Genomic DNA, 21,255 nt, shown 5'->3' with positions numbered 1-21,255 from the left:
TAAATAACAAAAATGATCCAATTATACTCTGTCTACAAGAGACTCATTTTAGATTCAAAGACACAGATTGAAAGTGAAAGGATGGCTTCTTCCATTCCAACACCCAGTGAAAAGCCAGAATCCAAGTGATTCTGAGGTGTGCCTAGCCCTGCCCCTTTAACCAGAAAGCCTCTGCCCCAAACCTTTTCTTCTGGCCCAACACCCAGCAAAAAGGCAGGTAGGGTGGTCTCTGTCTTCTTTCTGTCTCTGTCTTCTTGTTTCTGACCTCTCCTTTCTCTTGCTAATTTCAGAATTCATGTGCATCTAAGGTAGGCCTAGCCCTGCCCTTTTCAGCATGCTGAGCAGTTCTCATTTATTTTTACCTTTTATTTCTTTTATTTTTTCCCTTTTTGTTGTTTTATTATGTCTTTTTTTTTTTTTTTGGTCTTTTTCCTTTCTTTTAACTGAATTTCTCATCTTGCTTCTCACCTTCTACAAATCGAGTATCTAGGCAGGTCTAGGTGCACAGTATCAAAACATCTTTAAACTCTGCAGCTCAGCCCTGGTGCACCTATTCTCTTGAAACTGTGAGGCCTTTGTAATATCTAGTTCCACTGACAAAAGTGCAGGTTGCTTGGTGAGAATCAGGGAAACTGAACTGCAGAAATATTGCAGACCATCTCCTTCCACACGACTCTAACACTCAGAATTAACCCCAATAAGGTAGGAAGTAACGTATAATTCATCAGATGACCAGAAACCACCACTGTAGAGGCATGAGAAATGTGGGAAATCAAGAAAATATCTCTCCTCTAAGGAGAAAGAACAGCCCTTCATCATCTACAGACAGTACAATGGAACTCTTGGAAATGTCAGATAAGGAATTTAGGGTATTCACAGTGACAAAGCTAACAGAGATGCAAAAGAAGAAAGACAACAAACTCCAGAAAATGCAGGAGAAAAGAGACATGTGTTCCAGGAGGTGAGGAAGTTCTTCCACGATCTGAAAGAGGAAATACACACCATAAAAAAGAATCAAACGGAACTGTTAGAGAAGAAAGCTATAATACAGGAAATCAAAACCTCCCTTGAAAGTATTAAAAGCAGATTGATTAGATCATGCAGAAGATTGAATCTCAGATATAGAAGGCAGAACCTCTGACCTAGAAAAGTTCACCAAAAAAGACTGAGAAAATAACCTAGAAAAAATGAGAATAATATACGAGTAATACTAGATACCATTAGATGCCCACATATCCAGATAATCAGTATTCCAGGTGAAGAAATTAATCAGGGCATTAATTATCTATTTCATGAAATCCTGGGAAAAACTCTCCAAACCTGAAGAGTCATTCAAATATCCAGACCCAAGAAATACAAAGGACTCCACATAGAATCAACCCAAGATCTTCTCTAAGGCACATCACAGTCAGATTGACCAAAACCACAGAGATAAGATACTAAAACTGGCAAGAGAGAAATGTCAACTTACTTTCAAAGGATATCCAATCAGGCTAACATTGGCCCTCTCGTTGGAAACAATGTGAGCGAGGAAAGAATGGGAAAATATATTCAAAGTGTTAAATGAAAAATAATTTCAACCAAAAATACCATAACCAGCAAGACTATCCTTCATATAGGAAGAAAAGAGAAAAACATTCTCAAACAAAACCTGAAAGAATTTACCAACACCAGACCAGCTCTCCAAGAAGTTCTGAAAGGAGTGCTATACCAGGAAAACTAAAGTCAGACACACAGAAATAAGAGTACAAAAAGCATCCAAGAGAATGGCCAACTTAATGGTGGGGATAAGTCCCGAAAGATCAATAATAACTTTGAATGTTACCTTTGAGAATTTACATGGAAAGATCAGACTATATTAACACTACAAATTCAATAGAAGAGAGATTAATTTCAGGAAACTGAACTGGAGAAATTTTTACAACTTTTGACTAAAACATTACTGATTTTCATCTATGCTTTGTTGTCCAGATTCTTATTTTGTGGCAAAATGGCTATTTGCATAAGCTCAATAATACAATAGAATCTGTTGCCTTGCATCAGAAATTGAATTCTTATGGGGCTTTGTGCAAATAACAGACCAAATTGAGATTAACCAAATTTTTCTTTATTTTTGCAAATAAGTTAGTTTATATCTCTCTTTAGTAAAAGGGAGAATAGGGAGAGAAAAAAAGTTTCAGAAAAAAATTAGAGTGCACTTGTCACTAGATTCTATCTTTGTCCATACTTTAAGATCTTTTGTGAATCAATAAAATGTAAAGAAGAAAAGTTTAGTATGGAAGGGGGGGGGGAAATGAGTAAAATATGCTTAACTGACAAAAACTGAGAAGCTATTTGCTGATGATAATGTATATAGTAATATCCTAGTCTTGACTGACATGCATGGTATTTGTGTTGGAAAAAGAAATGTATACTGTAAAGATGCGATAAAATGTAAAAACTATTTAATTTAAAAAAAAGCGAAAGGATGAAAAAAGATATTCTACACAAATGGCAACCAAGAGAGAGCAGGGATGGTATACTAATATCAGACACAATTGACTTTAAATCAAAAAGGGTTATGGGAGAGAAAGACATTATATAATTAGTAAAATTTCAACACAGTAAAAAGATATAACAATTATACATATCCACATGTCTAATAACTATCAAAATATATAAGATAAAAATTGACACAATTGAAAGGAGAAATAGGCAGTTCTACAATAATAGAGACTTCAATACCTGACTCTCAAACTGAATATAACATCTAGATAGAAAATAAGCAAGAAAATAGAAAATTTGAACAGCACAATAAACTAACTAAATCTAACAGACATATATGGACTCTACCCAACAATAATTGAATAGACAGCCTTCTCAAATGTACATAGGACATTCATGATAGACTATATGACAGGTCACAAATTGAGTCTCAGACTATATGACAGGCCACAGATTAAGCCTCAATATATTTTAAAGATAGATATCATAAAAGTATCTTCTCCAACCACAATTGGATAAAGTGAGAAATCAGTAACAGAAGGAAAACTGGAAAATTCACAATTTTGCGGAAATTAAACAACATTTTCTTCTTTGAATGCAGTAGATAAGGTGTTGAATTCCCACATGGCCAGTCATGGTTTGAGTATGAGACCCCACAGCCTGAAAATGACACTTGAAAATCATCCCAGGAGGAGAATAGAGAAGGGATCCTAGCATGGCCATTCCCCCAGGGGCTGATTTCTCACTTTCCCTCTGTTTCTCTCCAGTAGAAAGTGAATGCCTGCTATATGGCCCTATAGAATCCTTGTCTGACTTTTAGCTTTTCTGTATAGATTTTTATATAACTTTCTTGCTCTTTTTAAATTCTGGATTGTCTATATCTTGACATTCTGCCTTTTTCTTTTTCACATATATGAAAAATATTTCCCTAGCTAGATGATACAGTCAGAAGACAAACTGCCAGAGCTGGAATGCTGGCTCCGTCAATAACTCTACCTTTGCACATGTAAAATGAGGATTATGCTACTCACCACTTAAAACATTAGCTAAATGATGATAGCTACTATTGATATTACTTAACACCTACTATGTGTTAGGCTTTGTGCTAGGAGCAGATAATAAAATGGAATCAAGACACACAAAGGTAACATCTTTGCAAAAAATTCTATTCCTGCTCCATGTGTTATATTTTTTGAATCATTTATACAATATTTACTTTTCAGAAAAGAAAAATCTGAATAGTAGTAAGGCATTTCTATAGAACATCAACATAAAACTCCCCACTTTCAGTATTTCTTTTCTGTGAAAATGTCCAGCGAACACATAGTACCTCTAGTGTTTTGTTGGTTTTTTTTTTCCCCCTCCAAATCCATGAGTTGAAACTCTTCTAATGATTCCTGGCAAACTATTTGTAATATGTTCCTGTCAAACATAAATAACCTAAGATGGTGTTTCCTAAAGCAACACCCAAAGACCATCTGCTTCTCAATCACCTAACGTGCTAATTAAGAAGAGATTTCTAGGTCCTATTTCAGATCTATTGACTCAGGAGCTCTGGATAGAAAAAGAGGGAATCTGCATTTCTAATAAGTGACCAACGTGATTTTTATGCAAATCCCTTTTGAGGATCACATAGCCAAGAGGGAAAAAAAAAATCCACTACATAAGAAATCTCTAACCAAAGGAAACAGTGAAGAATAATGATGCAAAACTTCACAAACAAGAAAAATTTGAAACCTCAGAATAAAATTTCACATTACTTTCCCTCTTAGGGTGGAGCCAACATCCACAGATATTAAGACCAGACTGACTTGAACATGCACTCCTTAACTGTGACTGTTCCAGGAATTCCTACTCTAGAGGCCAAGGGAAAGGGCAGAACAGGGACACTAGAAATGATCACCAAGACTGCAGAAAAAGCAAACCAGTGTTACTGAAATAGTCACACCTACTAAGATTGGGACATGGTGATCTCAGAAAATGGAACCACTTTTTCTTAAACTCCGGCAGCTAATGGCAGACATCCTTGCTCCAACTCTCCACATTAACCATGAAATGTGGACAGTGTCTCATATGTAAACTGCCTGCTGGGGATCAAGTCGATCTTGGGACCATCAGGATAATCAGAGGCAAGGAGATGTACTGTCTTCTGATAAAAGTAAATTAAAATAATCAAATAAACTGTACATTTCTACCTCTTGGTATACAGAAGAGATCTCGCCGAGACAAGGAAGAGAATCAAGCCGCTGTGAACTCTATGTAGTTGTAAACTTTACAAATAATAACAATTGAAAGATAATGAACAAAATATTTCTCTATCCATCAAGCCACCGAAGCCTGAGATCTTCTCTGGTTCAGATAATAAAATTGCTCTAGAGGCTTTAGTTCCTAAACTGCTAGTGAGCTCAGAACTGTGATTGTGAGAAATCAGGAGCCTCAGGTGAAAAGGTTCGCCCCACCTGCCCACACCAACCGTCCGGAACCAGGTCTCGAGCAGCAGAGCGGGCGGGGCAGCGGTTTCTCCCGCATCATTGCGCCCGCTCTTCTCCGCCTGCGTGAGCGCCGCCCACCCACTCGCGCGTGAACCCACTGGGCCTAGCCTCTCCTTCCCCTCCCCGCGGCCTGGTGCTGAATCATGAGCCCAATATCTCCAAAAGGTAAAATCTAAGAACAAAGCCACCCTCGAGGCTGATCTAACCGGGTACTAGGTTGGGGTGGGGCAGAAGGCTGGAAACCATAACTTTGCTCCCCTCCTTCCCAAATGGCCCTCACCCAACCCCCAAATTAAGATGAGTACTGCAGCGCTCGGGGACTCCCGGAAGGGTGCCCCCTTCTCTCGGGTTTGCTCGGATTAGCAACGCTCTGTCCAGGACTCCGCGCCTTCCACTTCATTGTTCGAACGCGCCATCCGCCCGCGGGGAACCCGCGCCCTGTCGGAGGGCTCGGGAGCTAGCAGCTCCGGGAGAATGGGGAATTGGGGTTCTGCCCGCTCGAGATTTGTGACCCGTCGCCCCTCTCGGCCGGGTAACAAGAGCTCCCCTGCACACCCTCATCTTCTTCCTTCCCTCCCACCGCTAGGGCGGAACCCTAGGGCTCCCCGAGGTGCCCAGGGGGTGCTGTCCAAATGCTGGAGGAGGCGAGCGCGGGGTGGGGGAGAAGCCGCTGGAGGCCCGGCCTGGGCCAAGCAGCAGCCCTTGCATAGACAGCGCGATTCCGGTGACGCGGGTACAGCTCGGCCATGGTTCCTCCGACCCAACAGGGAGCAGCGCGCCAGCGGTCCGTCTCCCCGCCATGGATGCTGACACCACGCAGCCCTCGGCCCTCCTTGTCTCCTGAAGCCCAGGGCCAGACTCGGGGCGGGCTGCGGAAGTTACCATTTGCTACTCACCCCAGCTGTTTCTGTCCCTGCGGTTCTTGGCCATGGTGGTCTGCGGACTGGGGGCGGTGAGGCGCTGTCACTGCGCTCACTGTCTTCTCCGGGCCGCAGGGTGCTGGCGGTGGGGGCTCTGTGCCCGCGCTGGGCGCAGTTCTCTCCGACTCTGAGGATGTTGCTGTGGCGCTGGTGGGAAGGAGTAGGGAGGAAAAGGGAGGAGAAAGCGGATGAACCAAGCTCAGCATCACAAGCCCGAGTTCACACAAATACCAGCGTCACACCCTCCCTACCTCAGCCCACCCCCAGAGCGCGAAGACAGTGACAGACGATGTACTGCAACATTTTCAATGGGAAGCACATACAAAAATAAGCAGCACCCCCCTTGCACACACTCTCTCAGAGAATTTAACAGTGTTACCTACTCACAGGAATACACAAACCAATATACTGCATCATTCTGGATGCTCAAATACGTGTTTCCAGGAACAGTTACACATTAGTACAAACATGCTGGCAACATTAAAAAAGCCCAAGTCATTAAAATAATCTGATTTATCTGCCAGGCATCATTCCACCACCTCTCCTCCACCATCCCCCCATCTTAAAAGTATGGTTGTGTTAGTAAAGAGATACCTTATATTTCTGTATAAGTATACTGAGCAGGTATGTCTTAAAATCTGGACAGCAAAATCTGGATCAAGAAGATCAAGATAAATGGGACCAGCAGTTGGTGTAATGGTTATGTCTCTGGACTCCCACATAGTCGACCGCTGTTCAAGTCCCGGACCTGGTGGCTTACACTCACGCTGGGCGCGTGTGTGTGCGTGCCCGAGATCCCCAGAAGAGAATGGAGGAGAAGGGATTGCGGCGTGGCCATCCCCCCTGGGGGGTGATTTCTCACTTTCTGTCTGTCTGTCTTTCCAGCGAGCGCACACGCCCTACAGCAAAAATCTCTCAAAAAAAAAAAAAAAAAAAGATCAAGATAAGTGAAAACTGGAGATTCATCATAATCCAGAACTAATTCAATGTCTAGTAGGCAAAAGTTTTTATTACACTTGCAGAAATACACTCTATAGATATAGTCCAATAGGAAATATTTGAAATAAAATCATATTATATAGTCTGGGCGGGCCTTGGCAGCCATAAAGGTTGCAGAGAATTCTAAATGAAAAACAAGAGATAAATACTTTTAAAATATATTCGTACTCTCCCCCTCTTCACTGTTCTCTTCCCTTCCACCTACAAACTAAGTTGTTTTCAGTATTCTAGAAACACTGTCCCTTATCATATCTGACCCCCAAGACACCATCATTCCATTCTTTACCTCCTCACAGTTTTCTCTTGCATTTTGTCATACTGGACAGTCTCTACTGATCCGTTCTCCATAGTAAATCACTATTAGCTTGTAGTTTTTATTTTATTTAGTTCTTGCTATAGGGCACATGTGCTCACAAGAGACAGAAAGTGAGAAATCACCCTCCAGTGGGGATGGCCACACTGCAGTCCCTTCTCCTCCACTGTCCTCGGGATATTGGGGCACACATGCACACACACCCAGTGTAATTCTCAAGTAGCCAGGTCTGGGATTTCAACTGTGATCTTGGCCATGTGAAATCCAGCACCTTAACCTCCAAGCCACCTGCTAGCCCTGTTTGCTTCTTAATTACCAGATACACGGGCTCTGCTTATTCTTCTTTGTAAAAAGCTTCTTACTTTACACTCCTTCATTGTAATTTACCATGATGGTTTCAGACAAGACCTCTGTGCTGATGATTTCCAAATCTAGACTCCCAGCCCTAATGCTCTCTTAAGGAGAGAGAGTCATCAAGACAAAGCTGAGTTCATAATCATTCATTTGTTTTCTACTGATGCATCAAGGTCAACATTTTTTTTTTTTTTTGGATCCAGTCGTCTTAAACATCTGGACACAAACTGCCCCCATCCCTCACACTCTTTTTAATGATCAAATTGATCAAAATTTGGCCAATGGCAATCCCTTTGCATCAGCACCTGTGCCCTTTTAACATGTCCCTTTGTCTTTGAATGATTCTTTGTGTTTTGTTTGTTTGGTTGGTTGGTTGGTTTTTTTGGCACTCAGAAATGTTCCAGGTTCCTAGAATTATGGCTAGGGTTAGGCTTAGCACTCAGGAAAAAAGAAGAAAGTGTTTCAGGCTTATTTTGTATTTTCCCTGCCTCAGAAGTAGAATTAGCCATTTCTCCAAGAAGCTCTGGTTCCTTTCAGTGAGAAAAAATATTTAGAAACCAAGATCTGAGTGCTGGTTGTGCTCACTGCTCACCAAATTATGTTTCCAGCACATATTTATTATTTGTAATTTAATATAGGACATGTACACTTGCCAGAGAGAGGGAGAGAGAGAATTAGCCCCCTAGAAGGAATGGTCATACCACAATCCCTTCTCCTACAGTCTCCTCTCAGGATTTTAGACATTCACATATACACACACCCAGTTTAGCTTTCCTGTCACTGGGTCCGGGACTTGAACTGTGCAGTTGGTCATGTGGGATCTAACTGCCTTAACCACCATGCCACTGGCTGCCCCCACATAAATTTTTTTAAATCATGAGTTTAATCCACTCTGAAGAAGCATCTCCAATAGCATGAAGATGCAAATGTATAGGGTTATTTACTGCAGAATTTTTTTCCCCTAAGTATGAAATACTGGAAACAATCTAAATGCCCATTCATAGAAGAGTGGTTGCATGCACTATAATGCATCTACACACTGGAATACTGTGCAGCTGTAAAAAGGGTACAGAAGATCTTTATGAACTCATACGCAGTGATTTCCAAAATACACTGGTGAGTGGGGCAAAACACAGAGTGTAAATAGTGTACCCTTCCTGTACAAAAGAAAAAGATATGAAAAAATAAATGTATCTGTTCATCTGTGCAAAATAAACACAGCAAGAATGAACAAGAAACCAATGAGATTGGTTACCTACTGTCAATGGGTGGGAATAAGGTTGAAACAAAGGCAGAATAATAGGGTAGTAGGGATTAGAAGAACTGACATTTCTCTAAATGTAACCTTTTGTATAATTCTGACTTAGACAGTAATGTTTCACATTCCCTAAAAAGAAATTTACTAAAATTGTAAAATTAACCAAGATATAGAGAGAACTATAAATAGAATTACAAGAAGTTATGTATTTATTTATTATAAAGGAGTTTAAGTGTATTACAGGTGAATAATGTAACTACACTGAAGAATGTAGGAAGAAAAGATTAACCTGAGAAACCTTAGAGGTTTTTTGGCTGTATGCTACAAGAGTGAAGACAAAACCAAAAACAAAAGTATGCACAAGCATTGTACTCTAGCTGGATAAATACATGGTGCACAATGAAAGCCAGCTCTCTCACTACTAGAGATAAAGTGACAATGAGGAAAGGAGGGACAGAAGATAGAATGAACCCTGTAGTATTGAATTGGAATCTCAAGGTATCAATATGATACAATAAAAATACAAATAACCCACTTTTTTCAACTGGGCAAAAGATCTAAGTAGATACTTTTCCATAGAAGATATACAATTGGCTAATAAGCACATAAAAATATGTTCTTTAGTCATTAGGAAAATGTGGATAAAAATCGACAATGAGGGCTAGCCTGTGGTGGAGCAGTAATGCACTGCTCCAGAGAAGCTGGATTCCACAGGCAACCAGTGGATTTGAACCCTCAGCCTGATCAGCCTGAAGCAAGGCAGGAATACACACATGTGCCCAAGATCTGATGAGATGGAGGACTGAAAAAAGAGGATCACAGTGTGACCAGACCCTGTAGAGGATGCTTCTCTCTCTCCCTCTTTCTTTCTCACTGTCACATGCATGTGTACATGCTTAATCATGAATAAAGAAGTAAAATTTAAAAATCAGTGAGATATCACTTCATGACAATTAGGATGATTGTGATAAAAAAAACAGACAGATAATAGCACAGCAAAGGAACAGCAGAGTGAAGAGAAAACCTTCAGAGTGGGAGAAAATATTTGTATATTATGCCTCAGACAAGGTATTGATAACGAGAATAAATAGGAAACCCAAGTAGCTCACACATTAAAAATATAAATAATCCAATTAAAAAATGGGCAAATGAACTGAATAGGTAACTCCCCTAGGAAAACAGATGAATGGCCAAAAGGCATATGAAAAAATGTCCAATATCTCTTATCACAAGGGAGATGTAAATTAAAACCACACTCAGATAACAATTAACCCCAGTTAGAATGGCTCTGATCAAAAATAATAAATAAATAAATAATAGAAGTGCTGGTGAGGCCATGGTGAAAAGGGAACCTCTTACACAATAGGTAGGAATGTAAATTAGTGCAAGCAGGGTTGAAAACAAAATGGAGTTGCCTCAAAAACCTAAAAATAGAACTACTATATGACCCAGTAATCTCTAGGGCTAGCAGGTGGCATAATGGTTAAGGTGTTGGATTCCCACATGGTCAATGATGGTTTGAGTCTTAGACTTGGTGGCTTGAAAATCATGCTGGGTGCATGTGCTTGCATGCCCAAAATTCCAAAAGGAGAATGGAGGAGAGGGGATTGCAACATGGCCATTCTCCTTTGGGGGTGATTTTTCACTTCCCTCTCTCTGTATCTCTCCAGCAAACACACACTCCTTTTGGTAAAAAAAAAAGAAAAAAAAATCCAGAAATTCCTCTTTTTGTTATTTACCCAAAGGCTAGGATAATAATTTGAAAGACATTTACACATCCATGTTTATTGCAGCATTATTCATAATTGCTAAGACATGGAATCAACTTAAGTGTCCAAAAACTGAAGACTGGGTTGAAAATTGTGGTACATATATACTATGGAATACTACTCAGCCATAAGAAACAATGAGACCCTGTCATTTGATTCAACGGGTGAATATAGAATACATAATGCTAAGCAAAGTGAGCCAGACTTTGAAAGATACACACAGTATATCCCTGCTCAATATGTACCAAATGTCTGCACTCTATAGCAAAAATTCAAAGAACTGAAGATATGATAGTAGAGAGGATAAGTATAGATACCAGAGACTCTAAAGGAAGGGAGTGGATGGTAGGTGGGTGGGAGAGGCAAAGGGAAGAAACATTTAACAGACAAAAGAGTGTAAAGTTCTCTGTTGAAAATAATGTATAAAGTAATATCCTTGATTTGATTATCATGTACTATATGCATACTTGGAAAAACTATGTCATGCATTATAAATATGTACAACAATGGAATGTAAATTTTTTTAAAAAGTACTAAAAAAAAAAGACAATGACAAGCTTTGGTGAAGATATGGAAAAACAGGCATCCTTATACACTGTTCATGGAAATATAAAATAGTGCAGCCACTCTGGAAAACAGTCTGGCAATTTCTCCAAAAATTTAAACATAAAGTTACCAATAGCCTAGCAATTCTACTCCTAGATAAAGACCCAAAAGAAATGACAACATATGTCTATAAAAATACTTGTACCAGAATGTTCATAACAGCATTATTCATAGTAGCCAAGAGGTGGAAACAATTAATGCCAACTAAATAACGAGTGGGAAAAAATGTGGTACATTCATATAATAGAATATTATTTGATCACGAAAAGGAATGAATGGCCCAGTGGTTGCATGCTTAGCTAAAATGCTGGGCTTGGCAGGCTGGGACCATATGGGAGGCCCAGGACTGATTCCTGGTCAAACCTAAAGAACAGGCATGGTGGTTTATGACTGTAATCCCAGCCACCCCAGAGGCTAAGGGAGAAGAATCATGAGCTAAGGCTGACCTGGCCAACCCAGTGAGACTCTGTCTAAAAAAGAACTAGGCATGGTAGAACATCCCTGAAGATCCAGCCGAGAGGCTGAGGCAGGAAGTTTGTGATAGTAACACCCTATTTTACAAAAAAGGAAAAAAAAAAAGAGTGAAGTATTGATATATAATATGGGTGAACCTTGAAAATATTATGCTATAGGAAAGAGGCTATATAGCCACAAGACTATATATTGTATAATTCAATTTATATGTAATTTCTAGAATAGGTAAATCTATAGAGATAGAAAGTAGATTAATATTTGCTTAGGGCTGGGGTGGGAGAGGGGAGGCTCTTGGGGATTACTTGGAGAGTGACTGCCAATGAGTATGTTTCTTTTTTTTTTTTCTCTCTCTCTCTTTTTTTTGGAGAGTTTTTTGCTATAGGGTGCATGCACTCGCCAGACAGACAGAAAGAGACAGAGAGACAGAAAGCAAGAAATCACCCCCCAGGGGGGATGGCCACACCACAATCCCTTCTCCTCCATTCTCCTCTCGGGATCCTGGGCACGCACGCACACGCGTCTGGCGTGAGTTTCAAGCCACCAGGTCCAGGATGCGAACCGTGGTCGACTGCATGGGAGTCCAGCGACATAGCCATTACGATAACTGCTGGTCCAAGTATGAGGTTTCTTTTGAGGACAATGAAAATGTTGCAAAATTGATTGTGAAGTCAACTCTGAATATACTAAAAAACCATGAAATTATACGATTTAAATTGGTGATTGTATGGTATATAAATTATACATCAGTGAAGATATTTGTAAGAAGTCAAAGGTCAAATTTAGTCTATTTAGCTAGTTATTTAGTTTGTGCTATAGGATGAATAGGCTCATCAGAGAGACGAGAGAGAGAGAGAGAGAGCAATCTCCTCCCCCAGAGAGGATGGCCATGCTGCAATACCTTCTTCTCCAGTCTCCTTTCAGGATTTTGGGCACACACGCACATGCACCTGGCATGATTTTTCATGCCACCAAATCTGGGATTTGAACCATGTAGTTGGCCATGTGGGATCTAGCACCTTTCCTCTACATCATCCACTAGCCAGGTCAAGTTTATTTTAAACCAGAAAAAAAAAAAAAAAGGAGAAAAGGTATTTCTCCATTTTCACTTTAGCACTCACTTCCTGTCTCCTCTGGGATGTTACTACAAAAATTATTCTCTCCCCCCCCGTATCTTCAATTATTTTTTCTTCCATGATTCTGACATTTACTCTCCTCTCCCCCCCTGTATCTTCAATTATTTTTTTCTTCCATGATTCTGACATTTACTCTCATATAATAATTTGAAGATAGGTTGGTTCTTTGGGGGTTAATTCATCAGTTCAACATCATTATGGGCTATATTAAGATATAGTTTTGTTTGCTGTAAAGAAATTATAAGAGCTCAAGTAAGATAAATACATACTTCTCTCTTATATAAAATCTGAACATGGGCCATACAGGGCTAGTATGGTGGCTTCAAAACATCAAAGAACTGAACCTCTTTGCATTTTCTTCATTCCTTCACTTGGAGCTTCCATTATATAGTCTAAGATGGCTGCTCTAGTTTGGAGGATTCACATATACTTTTTTCCCCCTAAGAATTATTTAATTTTATTTATTGTTATTATTTTTTAAATTTTGACCAGAGAGAGACAAAGAGAGAAAGAGAAAGAGAGACAAAGAGAGAGAGAAAGCCAGTTGCCAGGTCTGGGATTCGAACTATGGTTAGCCATGTCAGAGTCCAGCGTTTTAACCACCATGCCACGGACCAGCCCCCATATATACATTCTTTCTAGTCAGGCAGAAGAGGAGAAAGGGATATATTCTTTTTCTTTATGGGTACAACCCAGAAGATGGAGATATTATTTCTATTCAAATACCATTGACCTACCATGTCCTATCTAGTTGATAAATATATCATGTATGCAAGTAAAATTTATGGGCTCTAATACTAAAGGAAGGGAAATGGACACTGGAAAATAACCAGCACACTTTGCATCAAGGACCAGCATACTCTACCATCCTCAATGTGTTGGCTTATTTTCTGATGTTGGGTCCTCTTACAAGGTTCCAAAAAGGCTTTTGCCATTCTGGTCATCAGTGGCAAACAGCCATGCCTAGAGACAGAAAAAGGAATGCCTGTGTCTTGTGTACCTTGATAAAACCAAAGAAAGCCTTCAGAGAAGCACTCCAGCATAAATTTCCTCAGTGTCATCATCTAGAATTGTTCAAACCTAGACCATTCCTTTAACAAGAGGAATGACGCTAGATACATCCCCTAGGAAGGGACTGTTTCAGTCCCCCCTGATGCACACTTCCACTTAGAAAAGATTAAAAAAAATTGTGGTTCTGATAGCAAAGAAGGAGGAGAGAGCAGTTATTGGGCCCAACGTGATAATCACAGCTTTCATTTTCCCATTACCCTCCACTAATAATTCATCTGGTAAGGTGACCAAAACTTTACTCCCATAGGATCCAGCAGTGTATGAGGGTGCCGATTTCTCCACATCCTCACATCCACTGGATTAGTAATCTTACCTTTATTGAATTGCTAGTTTCCCATGGTTCAGTAATATTAGATGTTAGACATGTGAATAATAAGAGGCACCCTCATGCATACCTGGCTTTCCAAACATAGCACTCCTTGTTCTCTTTGTGAAGTAACAACCAATTAGAATTAATTGACTAGAACTGGTCATCCCAACCAGTAGGACTCCCTCTCTGTTAGCTTAGTGGTTTGAAGACGTCAAAATAGGTCATAGTTTAGAGCTAACTGTGACCATGTTAGTTGAGAGAAGAATGTGTTCCTTGGGTAATAGGGCCTTCAAACCTACCAAAACCAATGGTGTAGAGATAAACATTCCTCAAGAGGCTCATTAGAAATAATCGATGAATCATTCCTCTCTCTACTGCTTGACTCTAAGGCCCATTCATACTGAATGAACTTGGGGTAGATGGCAGCATACAGCAGCTACTGGACTAAGTCCTATACTCCAGCTTCCAAGGGTTTTCTCTCAAGACAGTGCCACATCTGCCCTCAGCGGACCTTTCCTCCATTTTGTCAAACCAGGTGCTTCTAATCCAAATGCTGGATTTGAGATAAGATTTCATTAATTCCATGGGCGTGACTCTTCTGCCACACTTTCCCCAAGGTAAAGTTAGGTTCTTGCTCAAAGATAATGTTGTTCATGCCATATGGTGATGAAATAAGGCATTCTATAAGCCAATAAATTGTGATACTAGTAGAAGCTTTTTAGGTATGAAAGCTCTGGAATATGTATCTATTCCCCATGTGGGCACGTCACTCCTACCTCAATAATGGAAAGGAACTGGTATAATTAAACTGCCATCAGGCAGTTGACTGATTTGTCTAGAGAGTAATATCATACTGGGGTCTCTGCAATAGTCCATGCTATAAACAGGTTATATACGCCACAGTGGCAGTAATTGAACTATCCTCAGCAAGAAGTCTGTGTTGTTGAATCTCCTCTTAGACATTCCTATAGCCATCTAAGCCACTGAGCAAGCATTCAAGTGACTGGATAAAGAAGCTGATGGACATACATAGGACAGATCATCTTGTGTACTTTCTAATTGGAACAGAGGTCCTCTGAAGGCAGCAATGTGGTTCACAGATATTTTCACATTCTATACAATCATGAGAATCCATACATAATACCTCTCCCACTACTTCCTTATCACAAATCTTCTTTCCCAATTCATTGGCCAACCTATTAGCTACTATGCAGGATAGATCCATGCCTCAGGCCATTTCTTCTCACAAAGAGGACAATCAGATGTTCCATTCAAAGTTTTTGCCAACCAGGGGAGAACGTCTTTTTATTACTCTTTCAGGGCTACCACAATGTGGAGTGGGAACACAATTTAATGACTGTCTGCTTTAAGTTGGTGCTAGCATAACATGTAGACCATTACTAAACCAGGCCTTAACATTTTTTTGGTCTGCTAAATGGCCATGAGCCCACAGACATGGGTTGAAAAAAGTGTGACAAAGGGGCCAGCAGTTGGTGTAATGGTTATGTCACTGGACTCCCATGTAGTCGACCGCAGTTTGAGTCCCAGACCCAGTGGCTTAAACTCACGCCTGGTGCATATACGTAAGTGCCCAAGATCCCGCGAGGAGAATGGAGGAGAAGGGATTGTGGCATGGCCATCACCCCTGGGGGGTGATGTCTCACTTTCTGTCTCTCTGTCTCTCTCTGTCTCTCTCTGTCTTTCTGGTGAGCACACGCGCCCTATAGCAAAAACCTCTCCGGGAAAAAAAAAAAAAAAAAGTGTGGCGCACTCCTAATGGCAAGAACAATGGAAATTTGTCCATATAACTTTCTTGTGTCTTCCAGATCACCTCAGGCCACAAACGTATATACCTTTCCATTTGACAATGAAATTCTGCTGCCCATGTTCAATTTATGACTCATTAATTAGATAACACCCAGATCCTGAAGAGCAGTTCATATCATGTGGTCACTTAGTATTGCATAGTCTCTGCTAAGGCCTGATAACAAGTCAGTGTTTCCTTTCAACTGGCAAATAGCTATCAACAGATGAGGGCACATCGTTGTTTCAAAATCCTAGGATTCTACACAGGGATTCTCCTACTGGTCTTACAAGATACTCCACACAGTAGTGTCCTAATTTTCCACTGAGTCACTGAATCTTAAAGCCTATGTGCCAGGGTGGTTTATTCTGTAGTTGGAACTTCTGTATGACACCGCATTTTCCAAGTTCCTAGCAGCCACAATGGGTCAAGGAGTAGAAAATGCATTATGTTGCCTTCAAAGTCCAAATAGGCCAACCAAGTACTGTGCCCCAAGCCAATGGAGTTGGCTCTTGAACTGCAGCCAGCTATGTGGGCCTACCTGCTGTGTGGCCATCCTGGTCTCAGATTTAATGACATTACAACCTTATAGCCTTTATAGTCAGGCCCTGGGATTGATCTGCCATATCTGCCAAGCAGCAACAAGAGCAAATGGATTTTTTTCAAAGCCTTCTGATTTGCTACTCACACCTTAAGTTTGAAACTCAAAAATCTCTATTAGTCTTTTTTCCATTTATTCTCACAGAAGCAATCAGGGCAGGCCAATGACATCATGATTCTAGTAATCATCATCGTCACAGCAGTTAAGTGGGAAGTCATTATCATCCTTACCCTAAAGAGACAAAGAAAAGGAAAGCTTCCTGGAGGACTGCAAGAGCCATCTAGGATGGGCTGTCACCTTCAGCTTATAACACTAGTCTACATGAGATGTATACAAACTTTAGATACCACTTCTGAACATTATATCTGTTATAATGTGAGGAAACCAATAGGGAATGGATTATTTGTAATTTATGTCCCTTCTTCTTCCTTTTCCTCTTCTTTTTCTTCTTTTGTTTTTAATTGCCAGAGGGTGTGCATACTTGCCAGGAAGAGACAGAGACAGAGAAGGAAAATGAGAAAGCACTCCTCTGCCCCCAGTAAAATATGCTCATGCTGCAACCCCTTTTCTTCCATTTCTTTATCCTATTGGGATTAAGGGCACACAGGCACACATGGCCTGCGTGTTTTTCAATAAACCTGGGCTGAGATGCAAACCACATTTGGCAGTGTGGAATCTAGTTCCCTCAATCACTAGGCTATGAGGCCAGCTCTGTGTTTACCCCTTCTGAACATTCTATTTATGCTAATGTAAGGAAATATATATGAAACAGCATAAGGTTATATATAATTTGTTACCTTTCCTTAACTATTGAATTTACGGACAGAACTAATATGTGAGTTGAATGTACAAACTCTTCTACCAATTCTCTTTTTATAAACCTTAAGGCCACCCTGAGGTTAAAGGTTAATAGAAGCAGCTTTTTGACATATCTGGTGATCAATTCAAGCTGAATTTAAAAAGGGATGTGCACTGCCTTCCTTACCTCTTTTAACAAAATTCTAATCATGGAGCCAGCAAATGGTATGGTGGTTAAGGCTCAGGATTCCCACATGGCCGACTGCAGTTTGAGTCCCAGACCTGGTCGCTTGATTTCTCCCTCTCTCTCTCTCTCTCTCTATCTCTCTTTGGTGAGCACATATGCCTTATAGCAAATTAAAAAAAAAATTCTAACCATAATGACCTGATACTTACTTTGAATGAGATACATGTTGTATTGTTATTCAGAACAAACTATGAGGATTTTGAAAACATGGTTTTTGCCTTAACAAAACAAGTTACACTAATAATTAACAGTTACTTATAAAAGCTATCTGAAAATCCAAATCATAATTGTTGCAATGTCTTACAACACTAAACTGATTTATATTTACAAGCTCTATAGAGGAATCAACTCAGTCACACGGACCAATATTTTGCAACTAGCTTGTGTTGGAAGATTCATCAGGAGATTATATTGCTTAGACCAGGATATCATAAGACTAAAATTATTGTCCTTATGCTCTGTCCTATTACACTTGAGGGTTTTAATTAACCATTTTCTCTTGGTTAATAAGTTCTGAAGCTCAGCTATACAGAAATTTAAAAATTTTATGGGCTAAAATTTTTAAAAAATCTAGGCTTGGCTAATGTTAGAACTGAAACAGAGGGCAAGGATTATAATTAGCATTTTACTGAAGAGTTTTGAAAGAAAATAAAATGACTACACAGCATAGAGCAAAGAATTATATTTTTTTAAAGAATGATTTTATTTAACTTTATTTATTATTATCATTATTATTTTCCAGTTTGATCAGAGAGACACACACAGAGAGAGAGGAAGTGAGAAAGCAAGCCACCAGGTCCGAGACTTGAACCATGGTCGGCCATGTGGGAGTCCAGCACCTTTAACCACCATGCCACTTGCCAGCCCCAAGTAAAGAATTATATTTTGATATATACATAAAAGCTGGAGAATACTCACAAGTCAGATATCATAAAGACACCAAGAATATTTGACAATTATGGAGGGATGATGGACCAATCAAGCTGTATTTGTTCTTATTCCATACCTTGTCATCACAAAATTAGGTAGTTTGTAAGGAATTCCTGTTAGCTATAATAGAATTTTAAAATGATATAACCTTCAACCTTGAAATTATGTGCTTAATTATTTAGGATACAAATTTAAAATTGACTCACTGTAAGTTTATTTTAAGGAAACTGAATTTGAATTTCTTTACCATGTAATGTCTAACCCACAAGCTATGACTTCACTAATCTTGTTGAAATGAACTGAACCAATATTTTAAAATCCTTAAGATTCTTTTGGAGTCAGTATAAAGCAAACATTTTCCTCTTTGCATCAATTGTGGTACAAGTAAAATAATGAGTATAGCAGACACATTTTTAAACCACCACGTAGCATCTTGACTTTTTCCATGCTATCTGCCTCTGAGTTAATGGTCAAAGCATATGGATCTGCCATTACTGGCAACACAAAATATCTGTACTCTTGGGTCTTGTTGAAGTCTGTGACCTCAAACTTTTTACTGCCCAATTCATTTAAAATAGTGTGTTTCAGGAATAACACGATTAAAGGATTGTCAGAGGATATTTATCTCAAAGTGGGCATTCACTTTAGAAACCATGAAATATATAAATTTTTGAAGTCAGTTTTAGGAAAAGATGTGCCCCTTCCTTGCTCAATTGGTTCGCATTGATCTCAAAGGCACCATAAAACCCACTGCGTTAGCCAATTGGTTGCATTGTTCTGGTTTGCTATTTTCCCTTTCTCTCGCTTTATACCAGTTTCCTCACTTACTTTTATCTTGAGTTACAGTATGTATTTTCTATATGTTGCCTCAAATTCTCTGTAGACTAATGCAGTTATTAGTAAGTGAGAAAAAATAAATTTCTAACTAGAGAAAGGATCAGTGCTGATTGGGTCAGAGGGGAAAAGAGACCCAACACAAATCTATGACGATAGACAAGTACTAAGATACCAATAGAACATTTGAAGAGATTTTGAGTCATCAAAGCCAAAAGTATGTGCCCACCAAAACAACTGCCAAGAAGCTTTGAAAGAAAGAACTGTTCTTCAACAATTTTTTCAATGCAGCAAACACATAGGCTTTGTCTCTTGCAGCATGTAAGTCTGGGCTTACTTATGTTTCCTAAATAAGTGCCCTTTGTGCACAGAGCACAAAAAAATACATATATTCCTTGCCCTATTAAGGTGTGAATTTAATGTCTACATTATACAGTTGATTACAACTATCAACAATAAGGCTTATATTTCTTTTCTTTCTTTTTTTTTTTTTGGGGGGGGAGAGATTTTTGCTATAGGGCACGTGTGCTTGCCAGAAAGACAGAGACTGAGAGACAGAAAGTGAGAAATCAGGGGGGATGGCCATGTCGCAATCCCTTCTCCATTCTCCTCTTGGGATCTTGGGCATGCACGCACATGCACCAGATGTGAGTTCAAGCCACCAGGTCTGGGACTCGAACTGTCGTCGACTACATGGGAGTCCAGCGACATAGCCATTATGCTAACTGCTGGTCCCAGGATTATATTTCTCAAGAAAGAACTGAATTGGATGTCCAAAGCCTCATGCCAACAAACGCATCGTCGTCTTCTGTAATTTTCTTGAGTGTTATCTGGCTTTTCTCTTCAAAACCTTTACTGGCTCTGGAAATCACTTTGCCAGTATACATAAAGCTGGCAACTTAATTTCTACCTTCAGAACAAGACTGGAACTGAAAGCGCAAAACAACTTGTGAGATATCAAATAAATTACTTCCCCCAACTCCAATGCAATACCCTGTGTGTTAAGTAGTTTAAAATCTTTATACTTGCAAACTCTCTTTACAACCCTGTGAAATGGTTTATAAATACTTTTTTGGGTGTCAGATACAAAACTTCATCCTCTTCAAGCTGCAGATAAGGACCCTGCGATGTAGCCAAATACCACATCTTCTATCAGATCGCATACTGAGGAAGTGGTAGAGCCAGAATCAGGTAGTGGCCCCTACGTTTTAGCTTTAGTTTAATGCAGATTCCATTAAAGGCGCAATACCCTAAATGAAACACGGCTTGTGCGCCCAACAGAGAAAAAGGGCACTGAGACTTCCTAGTAATTCAGGCTTTTAGACATGTCAGAAAAACCCGGCAGAAGACAGGTTGTGCAGGTGTGCAGTACAGCCTCAAACTGGTACCACTGGGAATGGTTTGCAAAACAGGAAGGTGCAGTAGGGTGTGCCGCGGCGTTACCTGGCACTCCCCCACCTCCTTTCCAGGCGCCCCACTGCCTGGTTACTTCTGGCCCAGTGCCCTAACGTATCCTCTCTGTGTCGACCTGGAGGGCTGCGTTTCTGTCGCCCTCGTGCCCACCCTGCGCCCTCTACGCGTCCCCCTGCAAGTTTACCTGACGAATCTGGGGGCGGATTAACGGAGGCCCGGCGGTTCACGGGTACTCAGGGGTGTCCCTGCTTTCTGAGAGTGGGTAGGACAGCCTAGGCCCCCTAAAGGACGCGCGCGGCTAGGGGGGCGCGGCGGTGCGGACGGAAGGGTGTCGTGTCCTCATCAGGCCTCAGGGCGGCACTCTGGTCCCGCGGCCGCGCGCTCGGGCGGGCCGCTGGGCGCCGACCCACGCTGGCCGGGAACGTGTCTCCCGGTGACGCAGCCC

At 40.4% G+C, this 21,255-nt stretch overlaps 1 protein-coding gene across 8 annotated transcripts in view; it reads right to left on the bottom strand.

The window, feature by feature from the left end:
* The window catches only part of ATL1 (atlastin GTPase 1), an 86,878-nt gene extending 65,661 nt beyond the window's left edge, over positions 1–21,217 (bottom strand). For 3 of the 8 annotated variants that reach the window (XM_006160524.2, XM_006160523.2, XM_006160525.2), the window contains exon 1: positions 4,680–4,937. Coding sequence is in view for 4 of the 8 variants with exons in the window: in XM_006160520.2 (XP_006160582.1) it covers positions 4,944–5,016 (73 nt within the window). In the remaining 4 variants the exon portion in view is untranslated. The other 5 variants (XM_006160520.2, XM_014592425.2, XM_006160521.2 and 2 more) reach the window with 4 other exon arrangements.
* Between the last annotated feature and the right edge of the window lie 38 nt (positions 21,218–21,255).

Source organism: Tupaia chinensis, unplaced genomic scaffold (assembly GCF_000334495.1).
Source record: "Tupaia chinensis unplaced genomic scaffold, TupChi_1.0 Scaffold000688_1, whole genome shotgun sequence".
NCBI classification, from domain to species: Eukaryota; Metazoa; Chordata; class Mammalia; order Scandentia; family Tupaiidae; genus Tupaia; species Tupaia belangeri.
Note: the sequence above shows the minus strand (reverse complement) of the source record. Positions and strands in the feature narration are given on the sequence as shown.